Source organism: Equus caballus, chromosome 20, assembly GCF_041296265.1.
Source record: "Equus caballus isolate H_3958 breed thoroughbred chromosome 20, TB-T2T, whole genome shotgun sequence".
In the NCBI taxonomy this organism is placed as follows: domain Eukaryota; kingdom Metazoa; phylum Chordata; class Mammalia; order Perissodactyla; family Equidae; genus Equus; species Equus caballus.
Window position 1 is genome coordinate 20898744 of NC_091703.1, and position 24223 is coordinate 20922966.

The following is a 24223-nucleotide window of genomic DNA, read 5'->3' on the forward strand; positions in this document are numbered from 1 at the left end:
GTGAAGATAGCTAGCAGGCAAAGTAAGTCTTCTTGAGAAATGAAAAACCTATGTAGTATACTTCCAGTGGGGTAATGTACCAACATTTTATATAGAGAATCAAGAATAGAATGGCTCCATAGAGTTAGTCACCCTTTGATGTCAATTAAGCTGACCTTCATATCTAACCATCTTTTGAATATTCCTTAAGAAATGTCAAGAGAAGCAAGAGAAGGTTAGTAATGCTGCTCATATTTTCTTTGTTATTATTTACAGTGTATTCTATACATGGTGTAATCCGTCAGCCAACTTTAATTTCATAAGCTATTCATTGTGTTTAAACAGTGCCTTTCTTATATTAAATATTTATGGCAGTCTTTGAGAGGCATACATTAAAATGGCAGATGGGGTCGTTTTAAGCATTCCCTTGATTGAAAGCAAGGGACCCCCTTGTGGATTTATAGTCTGCTATCAAAGAAAGTTCACAATGTCTGATAATAACCCAAGGAGGCAAGAATGCCACCAATTCCCAGTGCTGTGATTTCAAAAAGCAATGGCTGCAAACAATCTTCATGCTTCAGCACCCCCCATTTTGAAATTGTTTGCAAGGGCAGTGAAGAATGGTGAACAAAAACATTTACAGTTGTATTGCCTATTAATAATTCAATAGGAGTACACCTATTTTGCATTAATATTACTTTTTCATTGATTTTTAACCACAGTAGCAAAGATAAGTGGAAAATCAAATTTTTAACCAATCAAATGTTGAACAGGAAGATATGTCTTAGACTCTAGAATTCTGGAACTGGAAAGATACTTAGGGAATCACATCCTAGGTTTCCTAAAGGAGGGATATGTTTTTTTGCTTTACTGTTTTCTATTTGCCTGAGTAACCAATAAACCTGAATCAAGAAATAATGGTTATTTTTTTTCCCTTGAACGTGATGTCTTCTAGTTTAAACTTAGAAAACCTATATGTCTTTAATTACATTACTTTCTTTAATAATAATCATAAAATCTACCCTCTTTAATAGGATCCTTGCTGAATATAAAAATTAAATCTGTGAATTTTTGTTAAAATCTTGGATTATTAACTGTGCCATTTGACTGCTGATAGTTGAGATGCTTCTTTCTTAACCAGTCTTATTCTCTTTTTCTAAGTGAATAGCCTGCTTTTGATATAAAAGAGAAATGATTGTCTCTGAAAAACTTATTTTAGCTTTAACCAACTGTTTCATTAATGTTTGGTGAGAGCTTTGAAAGTCTCAGCTGAGATAAATTATGATTCTCCTTGTACTTAAGTCACTTGCCAATCAGTAGTGGCCATCCTTGGCTGATAGAGTGATTACTTTACAATTAGACAGCATGTATGGGTATATGTAGGTGCCATGGGCAGGCTGGTAATTTCAGAGTCCCTTTAAACTTAGATTTTTCAGGTAATTGTCCAACAGTTATTTAGTGGGGATGTGAAGAAACTGATTTTCTAGTAGTAAAATTTGTGTATCTTTACTTCTCAAAATGGTTTGCTATGTGTGCTGACTGTAGCATCACATTTTAATATATAGTCCAAGAATTTTTCCACAGATATGCTTCCAAGAATCTGTGACTCTCCTGAAATATCAAGCAAAATGTTGTATGTGGCTCATTCTTGGAAAGGGATCCACAACTTCCATCACTGTCAAAGGGGATCTCTAACCCAGAAGAATTTAGCCAAATAGCCTGGTCTAATCTCCTTATTTTCCAGTTGAAGAAAGTGTGATCCAGCAAAATCAAGCGACTTATTTAAAGAGAGACAGTGTTGGAAAAGCTACAATTAAAATCCTTTCCCCTGCTGAGGAATGTCCTTAAGGTTTCCAATATTCTTTTAGAAGTTCAATGTTCAGAACCTGGAACTGAAAAAATTATGAACCTTTCCCATACAAAAATCTGTTCAACCCAAAATACACGTGAACTAGAGTCTTGGATTCGTAAAATCTCAAGGATATTGTTTTGAGTTTCATCTTAGTTTGAAGATATTATCTATGGAAGCCAGCCAATATTCATTACATCTTATAAGTGAAAATAATGCCTCCTCCCCTGCCTAATTTTAACCCTATTCAGTGGAAATGTAGCTGCTGCTTCTTGCATTTGTTAGAATAAATCCTGGCAGCTCCAGATAAAATGGATGGTTACCAGTGGACATTGAAAGGATCCTCACTTAAAGGTCCAAGCTTAGTGGGATGACTTTCCTAGGACAACAGACAGCTGAGTTTTCTTTGGGGATACTCTAAGTCTTCTCTGGGGAGGGGGCACATATGGGAACAATCCTGTTCTTCCTGGTAATAAAGGCTAGCCTCCGGGGCAAGGATAGCTGTCTCCAGGGCAGCACAATGTAGGAGAAAATAGAAGGGAGGACCCAGAGGAGCAGAGATGGTCCCTGCAACAGCAGGAGTAGGGAAAGTAAGATATAGTCAAGGAGGCGGTGAGTTGGGGATGTTCTAACAAGGGCAGTTATTCATGAGGAAGGAATGAGAGCAGATTCAATGTTTCCTTTTTAGCCTTATTCCTGTTTAATCTTTTAATAATCCTTCTGTATGTTGATGTTAGTATCAGTGATTTTTGCTTTATATTTGGCCTTTTCTTTTACAATCATTTTCATCAAAATAGGTTTTTTGGTTGTTTTTGTAACAGGCAGGATATGGGCTGATTTATTATTTTTATTATTAATTTTCACTGCCTGACACAAGCCTTAAGGACCTTCCCCGGTCCAATGGCAGGAGTGTTTTCCCCACTGGCAGATGGGCTGCTGATGACCCCTTACTGCACAGCATCCGAGGACTGACTCACATCAACATCTCGTCCTTGAACCTCAAAGAGTACAAGGAAGAAAGGCTCGGAGATTCAGCCCCGTGTTTTTTTAAATGATTTCAGCTCCTGGTTGATGAATTTAGTACTTGCTTAAATACTCTGAAAACTATATTTTCTTTTTGTCTTCAATTTTAACTTGTCTTTGTAAAGTTGGTTTACAAAAAATTTCTTTATCAGCTTAATTTAGCTTTTCCTGATAAAAAGTGTGAGTGATTTCTGGACTTTTTTCTTGACAAAAAAGTACCAAGAAAAGCTGCATTAAAACAACAAATCTAATTTTAAAAACACTTAATGAGTTAAAAAAAAGCAGACTTAAACCAAATTAATTGAAAGCTATTTAAGAGAAGGCAGTTGAAGTGGTTCTAAGCGTTCATTTCATTGCTTTGTTAACTCCTTGACTGTTAACACTATAAACGTGAATTTGAGAAAAATTAACTTGTTTTTGAACTCTATAAAAAGTATTTTTTTCCTTTTAATTAACTTTATTGTTTTTAAAGCCCCACATCAAGCTCTATTTCTGTGCTTGGGTAGTTCCCATTTGCAAATGGGGCAATTTCTGCATGTCGGTCTGAACAGGCTCTGCCACATTATCCTTTTTGTTGTAACTTTACTATCAAAGAAGTAGTCTTTTTTTCTTCAAATGGAAATTCCAGAGTAACTCGAAGGCCTTAGTAAACATACTGTCATTTCCAGTCTCCAAAGGCAAATGGCTCGTGTTGAGACCTGGAATGGACCCATATCCCTTCATTGTTACTTTGTTATCTCACATAATAATAACTAGCATTTGTTTAACTATGTGCCAGACAGAGTGGGAGTTGCTTTGTATGGATTATCTCATTTAATCTTTACATCAGCTCTAGGAGGCATGGGTATGCTTCTCTTCATCTCACAGCTGAGAAACCCTAAGCTCAGAGACAGGTAGTTAACTTACCCAAGGTTACCTAGCTAGTCAGTGGTAGAGCCAGAATTCTAACCCAAGCTGACTCTAAAGCTTTCTCTAACATGAGCCACTGTGCTATACTGATACCTAGGGATGTAGATTTTTTTGATAAATGTGTAATGTTTTTCTAGTTACAATTCATCTTTGAAACTTCTTCAGTTTAGAGGAGTAACTACATGTAATGATTGGCCTTGTACCAGGTATCAGGTCCTGTGCTAAGTTCTTTACTAGAAAATTTGCTGTTATTGAATTGTAGCAATCCAATGTTACTATGCGTGTTTTACAAACAGCTTGTAGTAGATTTTAATGTGCTCATTGTCGCTGGCTAGTAAGAGGCCACCCCAGGGTATGAGAACCTAGTCTGCCAGCTGGCTCTCTCCAAACAAAGCTATCCTACTGATGGGTGAGAACTACTTGGACAAACAAGACAAAAGGATTAAAGTGCAATTAGGTTCTTTTAAAAAATAGGTGATGATGTTTGTCTCTGTAGCATCTGAATTATCTTTACACTTTCTAAAGAAGTATTTCCTACCAAGAGAAATAGTGGAAAAGTTTTTGCAAACAATTTGCCCTTGCCTAGAAGGTTAAATATGTGAAGCATTTCCCTCCTTTCTGCCCTATCCCTCTCCTTCCTTTAGCAAATATTAGTTGAGTACTTATTATGTGCTGTAGTCATTATGTGAAGAACTGGGAGCACCTAAATGAATAAAACACATAACCTTATGTGAAAGAACACGTAATCTTACCTCAAAGAACATAACCTTACCCGAAAGAACTTCCAGCTATTTTTGAGCAACCTCCAAATGCATTTTGAGCAACTACTGTGTACTGCTTGCTTTGAAGTTTACAAATAAAGGAGTAAAAATTCATAAAACCTTTAGAGGATTGATTGTGCAGTATAGATTATCTCTATGTATTTAATATACATCTCAAACTTTGAGTTCTTTCTCTGTGCTTTAGTGCCCACAAATAACCATGAAATCTTATCTTTGTATCACATGCTTATCTCTCCCAACTCGATGTTTCTTTCAACTGTAGTGGGAAGTCTATACATCATGGTGACACACAAACCATTTGCAAGCTCCTTTTAAGGATCTGGAGCCTATACTCCTTTTGAGGATCAATAATTGGGAAGCACGAAATTATAGTGTGAGTGTTAACTCAATTTAAGGAGGGAATTTTAAAAGTCTTAAAGGCATGAAATTCTTTTCTGCTTTTTAAGATTTTGATAACTAAATATATTTAACTTGTTGTTGTATACTCTCGTGAGCCCTAAGACCTAGCCTTTCTGTAAGAGTGGTTATCAGGATTGCCAGGGTACATGGTCTTAGACATCATCCTGGGCCTACATCATTAGCATCCTGCCCACCCTGCCTCCCACTTGAATTTTTAACATGCGATATAGGTGATTCTTAAACACAGTAGCACTTGAGACCCATTTTCTTGTCGACTTTGTTTATATTTAAGCAGAAGCAGAAGAAACTCTGGTTTGGGTAAAAAAGAAATTACAGGAGGATACCAGATGACTTGGGAGCCCTAAAGAAAGCCTTCGTAGATCTCTGTAAATTAAGTTGACACAGTGCCACCCTGACCCAAAGACCTTCCTTCTAAGGGACTTTCTTCAGTGGCTCTGAGTAGGATGAGGCCAGATTCCACTAACACCAAATTCCAGAGTCTTGAAAACTCTCATCTCTTACAGAATCTAAATTCCCAACCAATACCAAAAATGTTCTCTTAAAGAAAAATGGAGGGGAGGGTATTTTCTACTTAGTTCCAAAGAGACACCTTTTTCTGATGAATTTGTCTAATCCTCACAGACCACGGGAACCCAGCAAACAGTGTTAACTTTTATTATACACTTGCTATGAGGCAGACCCTTTACTAGATATTTTTTGGTGTTACTGAATGTAATTGTGTTATTGAATTTAACGTTATTTATCCTTAGGTCAGTTAAATGACTCACCCAAAGACATTGAGTTAATCAGCAAAGGAGCCAGGAATCTCAGTTGGCTGAATTTCAAAACTGCATACATGTTTTCCTAAGGAGAAGAAAATGGAAGACAATGCTTCACGCCCTGAATCACAAAACATCCATCCCATGAAGCCACCATCTTTCCAAACTTAAAATCAGCAGAGTAGCTCTTAGTGAAAGGACATTCTTCATCTGTCCTGAAAGAGGGGTGATCTCCTTTCTGAATTTAAGTGTTTACCTTACCTATGAGAATATAGTACCCTTTGCCTCAGGTCTTTCTTTCTAGGTTGTACAGGATTAGAATACAGAGAGGTGATGTTTATGTCAACAATGTTATTTAGCCAAATAGGTGACACTGTCACTGTGAAAGCTAGATGATAGTTGATACTAAGAAAGTGGTGAGATATTTATGAACTAAAACTAGAGACTCAAGATTAAGAATGCCTCTGCAACTGTAACTTTAGCACATTTGCCTGAATGTTATAATGTATTCACTGTAAAGTCTAGAAGCCTTATAAATATATGACTGGCAGTTGCCTCAGGCAGAAATCTTTTACTGATGCAATGAGATAAAAGTAATTAAGCTACATGTAGACTGATGGGTAATTAAATCCATGTGAAGCATTTTGTAACTAATTGCTATGTTCTAATCACAGATTGCTTTCTATTTGTCAAGGTAAGTGTATATAATTACACAGTCCTTATTTTCTTTAATCTGAAATCATCCCAGTTGGGTGAATATTTTTAAGCACTCTGAATCTTAGACTATTTGGTATATTCCTTGCCTAAAGGTAATTTGCATATTTTGTAATTTGAGGGCCTTTTATAGTAAAATAGCTTTTAGTGTCACTGACAGCAATTCTATGGTCAATAGAGGTTTCTACAATCTAGGTTCATTGTTGGTTTTTTAATTTATTTTTTTAATAGTAAAGCTAGTTTGTTATTTACTGAATGCGGGTAATGTTCAAAGCATTATTTGTATGCTGGGTACTGATCACAGTAGTTTGAGAAGACCAAGATTCAGTAAGTGGATTAAAAATAGGCTATTTTGTGTGATACAGGTAAAATAAATAAATAGCTTTATGGGTGGGAAAGGCTCAGTATGAGAGAGCGGTGTGGTTCAAGGCATGCTTATAGGTACTTGGCAGGTCATAGCAGGTATGACTGGGCCATTTCTAGAATCAAGCCTAGAGGGCATTTCATCTCTTGGTGGAATAGAATTTTTGATGTAAGCACTCACTGAAAGCATGGTTTTCCTTAGTACTAGTTGCCTCTGCTGCTATTTTTCTGTGTTTTGAATTTAATTGTGTTATTGAATTTCACAGTTATTTATCCTCAGGTCAATTAAATAACTTGCCCAAAGTGTGCTTCTGGGATGTAGGACCTGTGTCTTATTCATATTTGTTCTCCAAGCATGGTGCCTGGCACATGGCTCTCAGTTAGGAATATTTGTGGAATTACTGTGAGTAACGTGTTGACCAGGAGGGAATCAAAGATCATTTTACGCAGATTATCTTCATTTGTGAACTTTCTTTTCTCATTTTCTGCTTGAGTAGACTGTTTTGTAAACTTTAAGAAATATTGTAAGCCATTGCATTTTTAAGACCCTGTATTTAATTCACTTTATACATACTTTTTATTAAATTAAGTAACATCATTTTTTATTACTCATGACTTTTAATAGCCTTGTAATTTGTGGTGAATATTTTTTAACTTTGGTCTTTTCTAAGTGGTGAGTATTGTGAAAGGCATGTCTTTCTAAGGCTAAATTGTAATATATTTGTTAGGGAGCCAGATACTTTCCCTCCTCATTCTTCCCATTGTTTTTCCTCCAGCTCTTAAAGCTGCCCCGTGTGGTGTGCAGAATTGGACTCTTCGAGCTGCACACCAGACCTTTTCCCTGCCCTCTTCCATGGAAGAGCATTGGCAGCTGTCAGCAATTGATTCGCTCTTTTGCAGATATAAGTGTTATCTTGATCCCTTTACACCACTGTACTTCATCCCATAGCTTCTTCTTTGTTTTAGTGCATATATAGAATAATAAATATAGATGTAATATATTTTATCTCATTGTATCTAAGATTAATACCTCAAAAACATAGAATATTCTTTCCCATTGCCTGCTGGCATTGTCATTTTCATGTCTCCCTGGCCCACTCCTTATGGTTATAATTGCCTATTTTGTAAATATTTAACGTAAAATTTTTCTGTACATTTATTTTCTTGAATTCTCCTTCATAGCTATGTCATCAGTTTTGTTTATATGTGCCTTGGGAAACTTCACATAGGGCTCAATGGTGACTACTTAATAAATACTACTTGGTGATGGTAATGGCAGTCCTATGACATGTTTCAGAGGGCAATCTCTTAGTTTCTAATTGCAAAGACAGTTTATAAAATTTCTCTTTTTTATGTAGTGTGTGAAGCTTTTTATTTGAAGATGAATGTGTTCGTTTGATGGGTTTTTGTAATAAAGTGATCATTTTTAGGAGCATCCTGATATTAACTACTTTAAATCAGAAAGCTTTACTCAGTAATGAGAGAAATAGGTTCTGGATTTACATTAGACAAAGACTGGGTTGGGTCTGCCCTGCTTAAGTTCACCTGAAGCCTCTGCAGTGAAGTTGTGAGCAAAGGTTTCACATACGCAGTCTCTTGTCCTGGTAACCAATACCCTGTCTTGATCGTCTTCCTTTTTAACTTTTATTGAAATAAGTCTAGACTTACAAAAATGTTGCAAAAATAGCACAAAGAATTCACGTTTACCCTTCATCCAACTTCCTCAAATATTAATATCTTACATGACCATAGTACAATGATCAATACCAGAAAATTAACATTGACATAATACTATTATGTAATCTACAGACCCTATTCAAATTTCACCCATTGTCCTGCTAAAATCCTTTTTCTGGTCCAGGATCCCATATTACATTTACTTATCCTGTCTTCTCAGTCTTTCACCTCCAATCTGGGATAGTACCTTTGTCTTTCATAACTTTGAGAGTTTTGAAGTGGACTGACCAGTTATTTTGTAGAACCTCTCTCAATTTGGGTTTGTCTGATGTTTCCACATGATTAAATTTAGATTATGTAATTTTAACAATACCACTGAAATGATATTGGGCACCATTCAGGTCATCCAGGTACGTGATGTTGAAATATCTTGTTACAGGTGGGGTTAATTTTTATCATTTAAGGTGGTATCTGCCAGGTTTCTCCACTGTGAAGTTACTGTTTTTCCCAATAAATATCTTATGGAGGTATACTTCAAGACTATGCAAATATCCTGTTTCTCCTCTTGCTTTTGCCCACTAACTTTAATATCCACTGAGGATTCTTACCTCCAGTTATGACTATGGTCTTTGTTGCATGGTGATTTTTCTATCTTTCCTTTTACATTTAGTAATTGGAGTTAGAAGGAAAAGCTGTGCTTTTTCCCCTATTTTTTTCCAATATTTATTTATGTAAGTATGGACATGGATATTAATTTTATTCTTTACTTCAAATTCCGTGACTATCGTTATTTATATTATTGCTAAAATTGCCACAGATTGGCCATTGGGAACTTCTTCAAGTTGGCTTCTGTGTTCTTTTGATATGCTATCATAATTTTTTGAGAACTTTCTTCCTTACTGATACCAGAAAATGTTTCAGGCTCATCTTGTACTTTCCCTGGCCCAGTCCTAGAATCAATCATTGCTCCAAGCAACCCCTGCTGTTTTTATTGGAGAATGGTGTTTAGAAACCAAGATCTGGTCACTAGTTGTGCTCATTGCTTCTTGGGTATCATCCTCTGGCTTGATCTTTTATATTTCAAGTGTAGAGAGTTCTACTGGAGCTGAACAAAGTTCAGTTCTCTATAAACTGATGATCCTCAAATGATTCTCTAGTGAAACTGCTTTTTTCCTATTAAAATAAAAATTTTTCTCATTTCAAAAGGAAAATATTAAGATAATGTATAGAATCATTTCCATTTTCAGTATTAGAAAATTTTTCTTACTATTTTGATGACTACCCGCTATTTGGCTGGATGTATAAAAGATGACAAATTAGTGCATAAATAGGAAATAAGTATTAACAGAAGGTCAAACAATTTATTATGATTATCTTTATAGTCTGTTTCATGAGTTTTTTTTGAAGTGCATATATTCAGTGTATTCTAAGCATTTTCTGATTGTGCAATTTCTATTATAGTGGAAATAAGCATTTATATTTTGTGTTCTATTTGAAATACTGTGACTTGTGTCCCTGCCACTTAAACAAGCCTGAGAACTGCAGTTGTAGTCTCTTAGTTCAGTTCCACATGTTCTCAACCCTGCATCTTCTCCTCCTCCTTCATTCCTTCATGTTTTCCTTTCTCCCTATTTTTTTGTTAATTAAATAATTCACTCAACAAATACTCATTAGATGCCTACTATGTCTCAGGCACTGTTCTATTGCAGGAGCTACATCAGTGAACAAAACATGAAAATCTCAGACTTACTGTAGCTTTCATTCTAGTTGGGGGTGGGGTGGAGAGACAATACACAATAAGCATAGAGGTAAATTGTAGTATGTTAGAAAGAGATACTTCTAAGCATAGAGGTAAATTGTAGTATGTTAGAAAGAGATACTTCTCTCCATTTTTCCATCTGCCTGCTCCTCTCACCTACGCTATTCACTGGGCAATTTCTCTCCATGGATGCTGTTGGAGAGCTTTAAAATAAACAATGAATGAACGAGACCCTCTCTAGGACCTCAGCTTAATCCCTTATCAGCTGAAGTAACATGAAATAACACGAAAGAACTAGGAAAGTTCAGGATACAGAATAAAATTCTTTTTCACGAGGGTTTTGTGGAATATTTAAGTGAACTCAAATTTGAAGTGTTGAAGTGGTGTTTCCTGGCAGAGATTTGGCAGACTTAATATAGGTAAATTAAAGCTTTTTAAAAACTTAACCAACACACTTATAAAAAATAACAAAATGATTTTGCTGCAATTGGCTGGGTTTGGGCCAGTGCGATTACCACAAGTACTCTGTTCTTTTAAAATTATTTCTCCATAGTTAGAAAGTACTACAGTAATGTAGTGGCTGCAGGAACGGAGGGAAAGGTAGAGCGTTTCCTTGTAATAGCTTCCTGGAGAGGGACTGGGGCATGGTGAATGTTAGTTTTTATTAAGTTAGTGTGAGGGCCTTGGTGATGATACTTCATTTTTTTCCCCAAGAAGAAAAGTTGTATAAATCAGACTTGGAAATTAGGAGCTTTTTAAAGGATTTCTATTCAACTCAGGTGTTGGTTAACTGTAGGTGAGACGCATCTCTTACTCATTTTCTATGTTTGTTTCTGCATTTTTAAGTTATGAGATAAATAATGGTTTACACTTAGAAGCAGTTTGTAGATCTTTGAATGTATCAAAGTTGGGAATGCTGTTTGCAGTAAAAATGACCTTACTGAACATAGTGGTGAGAATTAATGATTCAAAGAACTTTTGGGTATAGGTTAAAATAGAATAATAGTCTTGCCATTTTTTTAAATAGTGTGAATTATATGAAATGTACATGTCAAAGATGACTTAATCATAATATGCAAAATGGTGGTAGTAGGATCGGGAGTTTGTCAATGACATTCTAAGTTTATTAACTTCAATATATTGCAAATTTTAATAAAATATAGCAACACAATCAAGTAAATAAAAACAAATATAAGTAAAGGAAATATAAAATATATAAGGTATAGCATCTTATATTTATTAATCATATTTAACTGTGAAGAATTTTCAGTTTATTTAGAGGAAAGAACAATTTATTAATAAATTGAAGTTCATGTTAATTCTTTCAATTCTTCATTGTAGATGGTTTTATAATCTACATAACAGTGCTGTCCAGTAAAAATAGATGAGCCATGTATGTAATTTAAAGATTTTAAGTAGCCATATTCTAGTACCTTTAAGAAAAATAAAAAGAAATAGATTATATTGATGTTATGATATTTTAATTAACCCAATATATCCAAAATATAATCATTTCAACTTATAAGCAATATAAAAAATTCTTAATGAAATATTTTACTTTTTTTTTCATATTAAGTCTTTAAAATCTGCACTTAGACACAACTCAATTTGGACTAATCACATTTTAATTGTGCAATGGCCACATGTGGCTGGTGGCCGTCATACTGGATAGTGTAGGCTTATACTCAATGTATCTCATATATTATTTAAGCATTGTTTTGGTTTTCTTCAGTCATTTCTTATTTTTAATGGTGCTAAAGCTTTCTTTCTTTTGAGAGTTGGTACTTCTCATGTGGCCATAATTATAGCCAAATTTTTTAGATCTTCTCTGTATGTCACTGAATTGGCATAAAAAGAATTATGTTGGAGTTTTCTTCCTTGGAGGTCAAGGGCTTGGTTCTTAGCCCTGCTCTGCTACTGGTTATTGTATAACTGTGGGCAAGTCGCTAACCTTTCTGATCTTCAGAGTCTATGTTTGTAAAATGAAGTGAATATAGTCTTTTGTCATTTTCTAAGTAGATAATTCTAATTTTTAAAATTATCTCTGTGTTGGGGCCAGCCCCGTGGCGTAGTGGTTAAGTTCTGCACACTGTGCTTCAGTGGTCCTATACCACTCGTCAGCCATGCTGTAGTGGCGACCCACATACGAAACGGAGGAAGAATGGCATGGATGTTAGCTCAGGGTAAATCTTCCTGAAGAAAAAAAAATTATCTTTGTGTTTTCTATTCAACTACATTGATCAGTTGCCCTAATATGGATTGTTTTAGGCATAGTACCAAAACTAAAAAAGAACTATCTAATGGGATCTATTTTTAGTGAACCAGGGTGAATGGCTTCCTGATAGGCCATGAAGAGAGAGAAAAATAGCTTAAGTCACTCTCAAGTGTAAAATTATTAAAGTCTTACATCATATCTGTGTACAATTTGAAGAGCCTTAAGTTGGGATAATTGGGGCAAGAGAAAAGGTGAGTTCAAAAGAGCCATTGGTTTATTGTTTTCCTCAGTGTCACCAACCAACTATATTTTATCTTCTTTGAAAAGTTGAATTATTGATGGTAAGAAATTATCATTTTTTCTCCCATGAGGTAGTTATTTTAAAATGGTATTCTGTTTTCCCCTTAGGCTAGAGGAGAGTTAACATTCTGTGTTTAAATACTGGATATTAGCTATCTAGATTAGCCTCACATAGCAGAATTTAATAAAGGTCATTGCACTTAATTATGCTTATAGGACCACTTATTTTAAACTACACTGACTTCATTGGTTGATGTAGCTTTTTTCTAAGTGTTTTATAAATTAGAAAAAAGATGGACTTTTTCAATATTCATTTAATCACAGGGATTATTGCTTGTCATTAAAATTTTGTTATAAAATGTTTCAAAAAGATAAAAAACTACAGAAACTAATACAGTTAAAAAATACCAATTACCAGCTGTATCAGACCCTTATATTTTATCATATTCACTTTGGACTTTTTTTTTGTTAAAGAATTAAAGATAATGTTGAAGCATCTTGTGTGTATCCCTCCATGATTCCATTCCACTCCTGTCTCCTCTGGAGTTGATGATTTATTATGATTCCCATCATTTGTTTGTTCCTTCTTTCCTATTTTTCTGCCTTCTGGATTGAGTATTATGATTCCATTTAATTTCCGTTATTGGCGTGTTAGCTATACTATACTCCATTTGATTGGTTGATTGATTGGTGGTTGCTCTAGGGTTTAAATATACACATTTAACTTATCACAATCAGCCTTCAAATAACATTACACTTTTTCAGTTATAGTGGAAGAACCTTATAATTGTATACTTCTGTTTCCTCCTTCTTCCTGTGCCTTGTGCTATTGTCGTATATTTTTTTTGCATAAAGTATAGACCCTACAATATATTATTTTTGCTTAAAATAGTCAATGATATTTTAAAGAGATAAAAAAATGAGAAAAAAATCTTTTACATATCCCTACACATTTATCATTTCTGGTGCTATTCTTTTCCATCATCTGATGCTTTTCTTTCCATCTGGAATCATTTCTCTTCTGCTTGAAGATCTTTCTTTTTATTCTTTGGAGTAGTGGTCTGCTGCTAATGAGTTCTCTCAGCTTTGATTATCTGAATTCTTCATTTTGCCGTCATATTGGATAGCTATAGCTATTTTCCTATTTTCAGTGAATGCAAAATTCTGGGATAGTTTTTTAGTATTTTGAAGATATCTCTTCATTATATTCTAGCTTGCATAGTTTCTGACAAGAAGTTGTCGTTCTTATCTTTGTGCCTATGTACAATGTTTTCCCCACTGTCCCCCCAGCTGCTTTCAAGATTTTCTTTTTATTACTTTTTTTAAAAAAAGCAATTTGTTTATAATGTGACTTCATGTGGTTTTTATTAAGTTTATTCTGCTGAGAGTTGAGTTTCTTGAGTTTGTGGTTTATAGTTTTCATCTAATTTGGAAAAAAAGCTCAATCATTATTTCAGGGAATTTACTTATGCATGTTAGTCAGCTTGGTATTGTTCTACTCTGTTCATTCTTATTCTCATTGTTTCTCTCTTTGTTTCATTTTGGATAGTTTCTGTTACTAGGTCTTCAACTTCATCTCTAGAAGTTCCAGTAGGGCCTTTTTCTAACTCTTCTTTTCTCATCATGTTCATGTTTTCTGAACACATGGACCACATTTACAATAGCTGTTTTAATGTCGTTGTCTGCCAATTTCATCATCTCTGTCATTTATGACTCTGTTTCTATTGATTGATTTTTCTCCTGATCATAACCATAGTCAATATTTTCTTTCTTGTCTTCATGCCTAGTAACTTTTGTTTGGATGCCAGACATTTTGAATTTCCTGTTGTTGAACATTCTGTTTTGTTGTGTTCCTTTAAAGAGTTTTGGACTTTGTTCTGTCATAGAGTTAAGTTATTTGAAATTAGTTTGATTCCTTGAGGCTTTCTTTTAAGGTCCATTAGTATAGGTCCAGAGCAGCTTCTGGTTTAACACTAATTTTTCTCCACCACTAAAGCAGATATTCTTTTAAGGATTCTATGCAGTGACCCACATATTCTAAGGTCTTTCTTTTGGCTTGTAGGACCACAAACCATTCTTCGTCCTGTGGAATTTCTAGGAATTGTTTGGCTTACTGTTTTCCTGTGGTTCTTTCCCCAGCCTTGGGATTTAGTTTTCTCTCATGCATGCCCAGATCAGCACTCAGCCAAACACTTGAGGGGAGCCCTCTGCTAATCTTTGCAGCTCCATTTCTGTGCAACTCACTTCTCTATAATATTTAACACTATAAATTGTAGCTCTCTGAACTCTTAATCTGTGTCTCCTCAACTCAGCAGGATCATTGGGCACTGTCAGTTTCCCCTTTTCTGCGCTGCGGCCTAGGAAATGCCTCCAGGCAGTAAGATGGGCAGTCATGGTGCTCACCTCATTTGCTTCTCTCAAGAATCACAGTCCTGCACTGCCTCTTATTCTTCGTCTGACGATTGTTGTTTCATGTTTTGTCAAATTTTCTAGTTGTTTATAGCATTAAGGCACTTCCTGTAGCTTCAGGTATAGAAGTAGAAGTCCTTACAATATTTTCTTTAAGTTAAAATTTTGTGTTGTCATTAATATGGTCAGAGTGAACAGTTTGTACTGGAGACTATATATTCCTCTACAGAAACAGACATGTTGGTAGACATAATTTTGATTAGCATAGCTCGGTCAAGTTATAGAGTTGTTTATTGGTATGTATGTTATTCTATTTTAATAGATATTAAAATCACCTTTTATTAACACCACCTCCAAGTGTTGGTAGTGCTTTGTTCTTAGAAATGTTTAACTGAAGAGGTAGCTGATTATTAGAACCTTGATATCTGGATATGTATCAGACCTCCTATTCAGATTATTCTTCCTTTCCTCAAGGCACAACTACCAGCTTCTCTATAAAACTTCTAAACTTTTAAGTATTTTTTTGTCCTAGAGTTGCACCTTACCTTTTCATTATGTAGGAACAGTGCTCACCCCTTTCCCCTTTTTCGCTTTTTATTTACCAGTAAACATAATTATCTTCGTATCTCTGTGACATCAGAGCTGGAAAGGGCACAATTATACTAACAAGACTATTTTAACTAACCCACTTTTTGGTCAGTTGCCAGTTATCTTAGTTAAAAAGAGTAAAACTTATCCGAATTATTCTACTTGTCATTGTAGTTACTTGGTGTGTAGCCAGTAGATTCTTGAGAGTGAGCCTATTTTTCCTTTAGTGAAGGAAAAATGAATTTTTCCTTTCCTTTTCTTGCCTCAGAAGAGATAATTCTATTTTACTTATTCTTATTTGTTTTGTCCTTCCTTCTGAAGTTATAGCAGTGGTTCAGCCTCTTTTAAGACTCTGAGTTCGTGGCAAATCTTGGTTTGTTGGATGTCAACTTAAATGGTGCTACGTAAGAAGCTGGGGCCCAATACTGGTACTTAGGCTCTGTTGGATGGAGAAAAGGAAGAAGAAAAAGAAGAGAGAAAAGATTGACACCACTTCCTCTCCCTCTAGGTGCTACCAACTAAAGAGCATAAATGTATTACTGGTCTTGAGTTCCTTTTATTTGTTTATACTTAGTCATGAGTCTTGTTTCACACATTTTGGTCAATTACAACAAATTCCCCCTCCAAAAAAAGAGTGAAAGAAGCTAATTTCTTTTAGAAAAACTGGACAGTGACATTATCTGTAATTGTTTTTCCTTTTCCTGCCCCTTGATACACCAAATCTAGTGATTTGAGAGTTCTGAAACTGCTTTGAATATTCATGAGCATGAGTATCTTAAAACCAGAGTTATTGAGAGCTTTCACTAGCACGTATAATATACATATTCATATTCATTGCATATGACAGGGAGTAGGTTATCAGCATGTAATTTTTGCTCCCTTATCTCTGCCTTGTGAGCTTGAGTCTCTTGCAGCAACTTCTGTCATCACTGGCTTCCATTTTACCATTCTTCTTCACCACAAACCCCTCACTCACTTCACCCCAACCACGTGGACCTCTTTGCACTTCTTTGGGAACTATAAACATGCTCTTGCTGGGTCTTTGCACTTGTGTTCCCTCTACTTCAACTGCTCTTCCTTCTGACAGCTAATCTGTGTGGCTTACTACCTTGGTTCACTCAGGTTTTGGGTCACTGTGAGTCTTCAGCTATTCCCTGTCAAAAAAGCAATGTCTCTTCCCAACCAGTTTATCACTAATTCCTTTTAGCCTACTTTCAAAATTATTAGCACTTACTTCTACTTGGCAATATATTATTTATCTCTTAGTTTATTGTCTCTCTTACTTGAATAAAGTTCATGAGGCAGAGACCTTGTCTCTAAGATCTATAACAGAGTCTGTCACATAATACTACTCTACAAATACTTGCTAGAAGGAGTGAATGAATGGATGATGTTTTATTTGTAGTAGGACACCTAAACTATATACCTGATGCAACTTCAAACTAAACATAAGAATATAATAGAGAGTAGAAAAGTATGTTTGCTGTTTAAATACTTGAAATAATAATTTATGTTTTATATTCAAAGTCTGACTTCCCTAATTACAACTATAGGATTTCAGGTCCTACTTGATTTTAGACCTGGTGGAGTTCACTTCTGAGAAAGACTTTTATGACCAGAAAAATGCTAGTCATAAAAATGTTCTGTCCTTTTAAAATGTAAGTTCTATTTGTTCTTCATTCTGTGGTTGAGTTCAGTGGCCCAAATAATGCAAAATCTTTTGCCATTTTAGTTTTCTTTACCCTCTAAACTATTCTATAGCTTTCTGAGTTAGTCTTGGAATCTAGATAGGTGTCTATCCATCACCATGATCAACTGATGTTAATCTTTTCTGAGAGCATGGTACTATGTTGCAGGCATCTAGCTATTTTCTCCTTTCCTCTTCCTACTTCCTTTTGTATCTGTAATGTTTGGACTGTTAGGAGTTGAGCCTGTTGTGATTTTTTAAATACAAAATAACATCTCTCCCCACATCCTGCTGAAACACCAGAGGGCTCATTCATAGACACTGCTGTGTTCTCTCTAGGGATATTAAAAAAAAGACCATATATGGAACAAAATACATTGTCGTATTAAGAGGATAAACTTAATCTGCCTCATTGAGGCTTATTGCAGATTTTGGAGACTGGGGAATCAGATGCCTGGTTTTCAGAAAATGTGTCATCCTTTTGTGGTGTTTAGTTTGTTTTTAGCTTTCTGTTATTTCCAGATTCTTGTAGAAGTATGGAAATAAACAATATTCTCTCCGATTATGACCTTTCAAAAGAAATAAACAGGTTTTTTTTTAGCAACAATATCAGTTTATGCCAACAACTTTTTTCTGTGTATCACTATAATCACAAGATGTCAGGTTGCTCTGGAAATATTATCTCTTTGTAAACTTTTGTTATTAAAGCAATAAAAAAAGATAATTTTAAAGTTTAATTGTTTTATGGGTAATCGATATATCTGAACTTACCTGTGAGTGGAAAATCTTACTTCTAAGTAAAAACATGGTTTGTCTTCACTTGCTGTGCTATCCAGCTATCACCATAGGATAAGGGACTTGAAGCAAGATTGCTAATCTTGTATAGAAGTTAAGAGACTATGCAACGCACTTTGCAACATTCAAGCTGCATTTCCATATTTTCCAAAGAAAATTCATTTTGATATTTCCTTATTGCCTAATAAGGAACCTGGGGCCCTCCTGTGCACACTCTCTATGTGTGTGTATGTATGTACATGTATATATGTTTATGTATGTATATAGAACCAAAATCTTTTGAGTGCTATGTGCTACACAACATAATAGGTCTTAGGCATATGTATATTAGTAAGATTTTTGCACGTCTGCCTTGGAGGTGCTTGCATTCTATCAGGGGAAACAAACAGTTAAACCAATAATTATAAGGCATTGTGATACAGAATTTTGCACAAGATGCTTGGGGACACAGGGAAGGAGCATCTAAATTAGTCTGGGTGATCAAAAAGTTTCCTGGAGGAGTTATTGATTATGTAAAGAAGAGTGGAAGGCATTTTAGACAGAGGGAAAAGCGTATGCTAAAGCACAGAGGCCTCAGCTACAGTGACTTGCTCAAGAAATTACAAGAAATTCACTCTAGCTGAGCTGAAATTGTTGTCCAATGTTAGATTTGCCAAGAGCAGTAATTGTATTGTGATTATGAGGGAGAATGTTCTTGATCTTAGGAGATATTTGCTGACATATTTAGATTTAAAGTGTCATAAGATCTGCAATTAATTCTCAAATGGTTCAAAAAAAATATCTGTGTGTTTGTGGGTGTGGAGAGAGAGTGCTTACAGGGGTGGCAAAACATTCGTGAGTCTAAGTGAAGGAGGTACAGGTACTCTTTGTATTACTCTTGAAGCTTTTCTGTAAATTTAACATTGTTCAAAATAAAAAGTTAGAGGACAAAACCTTCAAGTCATTAATAAACTTTAAAGTTTGCAAAAGATGTATAAACATGATGTAATTGAAGAATGAGCTAATTAATAGTTGTCTTCTATGGTGGCCTATTATTTGGGTTTTTATCATTGATATATAAAAGATAGCCTTTGTTGGTCCTGTTATGATGTTATCTTTAATAAAATTGTCATTTAAGTCTTTTTTTTTTGTAAAAGGAAAACACAAAACCTTTCTGTCCAATAATAAGATTAGAAGGGACCCAGGGAGTTATATTGTCTAATTCGCTATTAAATGAATAGGCTAAATAGATGGATGGCTGCCTATGTATATTGTTACTTAGAAACATTGCCACTGGAGAAATTTCCATGACCTTTCAAATGCTTATACGGAGGGCCATATTTATTTCTGAATTTTCCAAGATTTTTTTTTTTAAGAAGAAAGAGTCCATAAAAATCTAATTAATATGCACTGTGACTCTTAAAATAGAGAAGCAGGAATTAAGAGCAGAGAATTTAATGCATATTAAGTAAATATAACAAATTGTTTTTAATTCACATTTCCTCTTGGCCGTTGAAGAAAATGGCGAATGAAGGCTTCAATGGTGAAGAAAGAAGAAAGAGTAGGAAATGGACTTGAGAGGAGGAGAGGAAGGGCCAATGATAGTAACGGAGAGCACAAGCCAGGAGGAGAAGGGAGGGAACACGTCTTCTGAGGAAGAGCGATTTAGCAGATTTCGAGGTGATTTTTTTTGTGTGTTTAAGTTGATGTAGATTTTCTTGCCATGTAGTTCCTTTAACTGTTGATCCCGTTAATCAGTTTACAGTCTTTGTATTTTTGCAATCCCTATTTTTAGAGACTCTACTCATAATGGAATAAATGAAACAACTTATTATGGTGGAAATTTTCCCCAATGATAAAGCAAGAACTGCTAGCGAAATTTCACTTCTCCGACCAGATGAAATCAATCTTCACTCATATTTTAGTTTATTACAGTGAAGCTCATACACAGGAAAAGTCATAGTGAGTCATAGTCTTTTGAAATTGAGTTTTGGCAAAGTTTGATTTTTCGGAAAGGATTTTCTTTGTTGTGAAACTATTTTATTGAGGATATTATCTTTCTTTTATTGTTAACCTTTTATGTCTTCTGCTTTTTCCATCCTCTGTCAAGTCAAACTACTGTGAATCAGAGATCAGAATCCAGCTGTTGAGGTTGCTCTCTAATAAGAGGCAAATACTATGTGTTTCAACTATAAGCTGATCTGTAATTACTTGGGTAAAATGATAATGAATTCTAATAACTAAACTTTTTGTAGGGTTTTCCCTTGTAAGATCCATTTCATTTCTTCCTAGTATTTTCTTTTTACTAAATTAACACTACACAAGGATGATAGATGATCCGATAAACCTAATATTGGTTAGAAAAATCAGATAGACTGAACAGTTTAAGGAAAATGAACAAAAGTCAGGCGGATGCACAATTTTAGGAAAAAGTAAAATTTCTCCTTGGATGCATAAAAAATGTTAATTTCTGTCTCTCACTTTTCTACCCACCATTTTCTTTTTTTGTATGTATTTATTTTTACAGCCATGAGAGTTTTTACTGGACATTCACTTCTCTTATCTCAGTTCTTCCTGCTTGCTTCTCTTTTTCATTTCATGTGTTTGTTTTTCTGACATGTATTATTCAAAGTCCACATTATAGTGCAGACTGGGCCTGTCTCATTGGGGCTGACATTATATCCACTTCAAGCCAGCCCAGTTCACCCTTCATTTTGGTTTCTAAGGCTGTGTTCTCCAATACCCACCCCCATCTCCCACCACCCGATATCGATAGGGATGTACCGAAGTTCCCAGGATATTTATCCTTGTCCCCTTGCCAGCTCCTGGTAGTAACCAATCTTAGATCAAAGAAGTTTAGTGATGAATCCATATATGTCATGAGCTGGAAGAGCTGCAGGGCACATAGTAGGTAGGGGTCTAATAAATGTTTGATGAATGAATTAAGAAATGAATGTGCAAAGGAATATAGCTCATAACTGAAGTCCTTAAGGACTGAAGCTGTCTAGGCAAGCACTTCTGCCCATAAGTATAACCAATTAAGTGTGCGGATAGAAGCATGCATGTGTCCCAATATCCGTTAGTGATTGTGGTCTGTAGCCTTCAGTTTCCTTGGTGAATTCATATGCAAGCTGACCTGGCAGGCACTTCTTGTGCTATGAGTAATCACAAGACTTCCCAGAGAAAGAATGTCAGGTATGGGGATTCCACATTTAGCTTCACCGTTAGTATGGAATGACTTTCAATATCCTAATTATTTGAGGGATCAGCTCTCATTACAATTAATATGTGAAATATAACCTTACAAGATCTGAACTTTTCCACAGTGATTAAGAAGAAGTCACCTTTGACAGATTTTTTGGATTGAATTGGCAAGGCACAATTCTCCTCAAGTCTAGGGGTTTCTCATTTTGCACGTGTTCTCTCATTTCATTGTGTTTTAAACCAGGTTGCTATTATATAGAGCATTTTAGCAACCTTGATCTTGGAGACATCAAGACCAATATTCCTGTTGTTGCTGATTTAGTGTTACAGCTGCTTCCTCTTTATGTGATCTAATTTGAAGTTTCAGCCCACCAGGGGGCTATTAGTCCCCACCTATGCAGCTTTAAGAGCTGGCTGCTGTTTTCTGCCATGGATGTTATTTCCATTCCTATTCATAGTGATTTTTCCCCTTCTATTTTCATGTAGCAACAGCAAGGCACTGTTCCAGGAACTCGCTCTCTCTACATAAGGCGTAACATGGAACCATTTGGATGGAAACATTATAAATTAAAATTATTCTGTTCATTTTAAAATATTCATATTGTGTTGCTCAAATGCCAGTAACTGGAAAATCATGGATAACGTCCTGTTTTTATAACCTCTTTCAGAGTGTTTTAAAATCCCTTTATGTTGTTACTTAGCCATCTCTTTTCCTGGACTGGATTCTGTGATAAGATTTTTTTAAAAAATCTCGTATGAGTCCAGTGTCTGATACATGTGTAATACTAAAATTAAGATGATAACACTAATTGCAACCCATTTTTTAAATAGGAAAATATTTACTCCATGTACAGAGAATATTTATAAAATTATAAGACTACAAAGGTAGTCTATGAATGTGCCAGACTATTTCTTTTAATGATAAAACTTTTTATTAAATGATTAAAACTAAGCAAGGGTTTATTAATTTCTGAACTACATATTTAATTTAAATTAAAAAACCTATATATTCATAATACTACTGATTTTCAAATACTAAAAACAACTCCAACTTTTTAAATGGGAGCTATTTTTTGATATCTCCGGTTCTCTATGCTAAGTCATTGATTCTTTAATTTGGGGAAACTAAAATTTTATTTCTATCCTTGTATTTTCCATGTTGTATGGGTGTGGGCGAGGATGTGCATGTCTCAGAAAGATAGGCAAGTGGGGGAAAGTGAACATATTTTTATGTGGATTGGATAGTTTTCTGATAAAGTAAATATATCTCTTATTCTAAAGGAAAGAATAGTGATTAGAGATCTGAACTTCATGTATATTTTTCCACGTCTGTAGAACATGTTAGAGCGTAGATCTTTACTTTTTTCTTCTTTATAAGTTTTAAGTTAATGTTCACATAAAACCCATGTGTTTTATTTGTTGTCTCTCTTGGCTAGGAATATTTAAATGTATTTTTGAAATTCTTCTGTTATGTAAACTAAAGACAATTTAAAATTATAATTCTAAGACTCTTTCTAGAAACTTCTACTTTTGGTTTAGGCTGTAGTCTTTGTTTATGTGCCTTGTGTGTGTGTTGAGGTTCTTCAGAAGCAACAAATCACTTTAGCATGAACAAATTTCACAGGCCCATTTCACTGTTTGTTATAGCCTTGTGAATCATTTGGCTTTTTAAAATAGGCTAATCCTTTAGTTGAATAGGTGTTCAGAAAGGTTCTTTGTGCCATGAAAACCTGAGTGGCTCTTGCTAACTCTACTTTATTCATTTTAAATAGTACTATGTTATCCAGAAGCATTTCCTTTCGATTTTTGGAAAGATGTGGCTATAGGCTGTAATATTTGAAATCATGATTCTTTATAACACAACAACAGCAAGACATACATACATTTTCTGAAAGTCTGATTGATGGAAAATAGGATAAAAGCTCAGTAAACAGGTTTTCTAACACAAATACTTAGTTTATACAGCAACCAGTTTCTTTGAATGCAGCAATACAATATACTGTATTCTTAAGTGAATAAAGAAGACAAAAAATAGAATAGTTACTAGGGGAGAAATGGGTACCTTATAATTAATAATTTGTAAGTTAAACCTTAACTACATTTGACATTTTTCCTTGGGTTGGTGACAGACTGATTAGTGAGTTAACTGCTCATAGTACCTATTCCATAGAGTGACTGTTTCAGTTCCAGGGCTTATGGTGTTCAATAAAATCGGTATTCTCTGTGATGGGCTGAAGCTTTAGTCTTGATCAAAGTGTTTTGGAGGAAGCACAGTTGAACTGATTGGCTGTGAATGTTAATCACTCCATAGGACGCACTGATAATTTACAGCATTGTTGTAACTCTCTGGTGTTCATAAAATGAACTTAATAACCCAGTGCCATGGGATAAGCTGCTTTTTCTCTGCAATTGAATACCCAGACCGCCTGCATAATAGTGTTGAGAAATACAGCATTAAAAAGAGTGAGCAGCTGTATGATGAGGGAAACAGCTCTGCAATAGATTTGTTAATTATCTCCTTTGATTCACAGAGGGTGTTTGTGAGATATGGTTGACCAGTGAAGACACAGGGGCTTATGGCAGAGATATTGGCACCAGTCTCCCTGCACTGCTGTGGAAACTGGTTGAAGTGATTCCTGAGGGAGCAATGCTGAGGCTTGGCATGACAAATCCGCCTTATATTTTAGAGCATCTGGAGGTAAGGAAAGCACCACATTTCCATGCTGACACAGACATGAACCAATCCAGACAATGTGGCAGCCGCAGCATCATCACATGAGCTTCATTTAAATCTACTTTCATGGTTTTTTTGT

The 24223-nt window shown here is 35.1% G+C and overlaps 1 protein-coding gene across 13 annotated transcripts in view; it reads left to right on the plus strand.

The window, feature by feature from the left end:
- CDKAL1 (CDK5 regulatory subunit associated protein 1 like 1) overlaps window positions 1–24223 on the plus strand; it is a 610319-nt gene that overhangs the window by 330639 nt on the left and 255457 nt on the right. For all 13 annotated transcript variants that reach the window (XM_005603599.4, XM_014734733.3, XM_023624511.2 and 10 more), the window contains one exon: window positions 23942–24108. In XM_005603599.4, the coding sequence (XP_005603656.1) occupies window positions 23942–24108 (167 nt within the window). The remainder of the gene's footprint in view (window positions 1–23941; window positions 24109–24223) is intronic.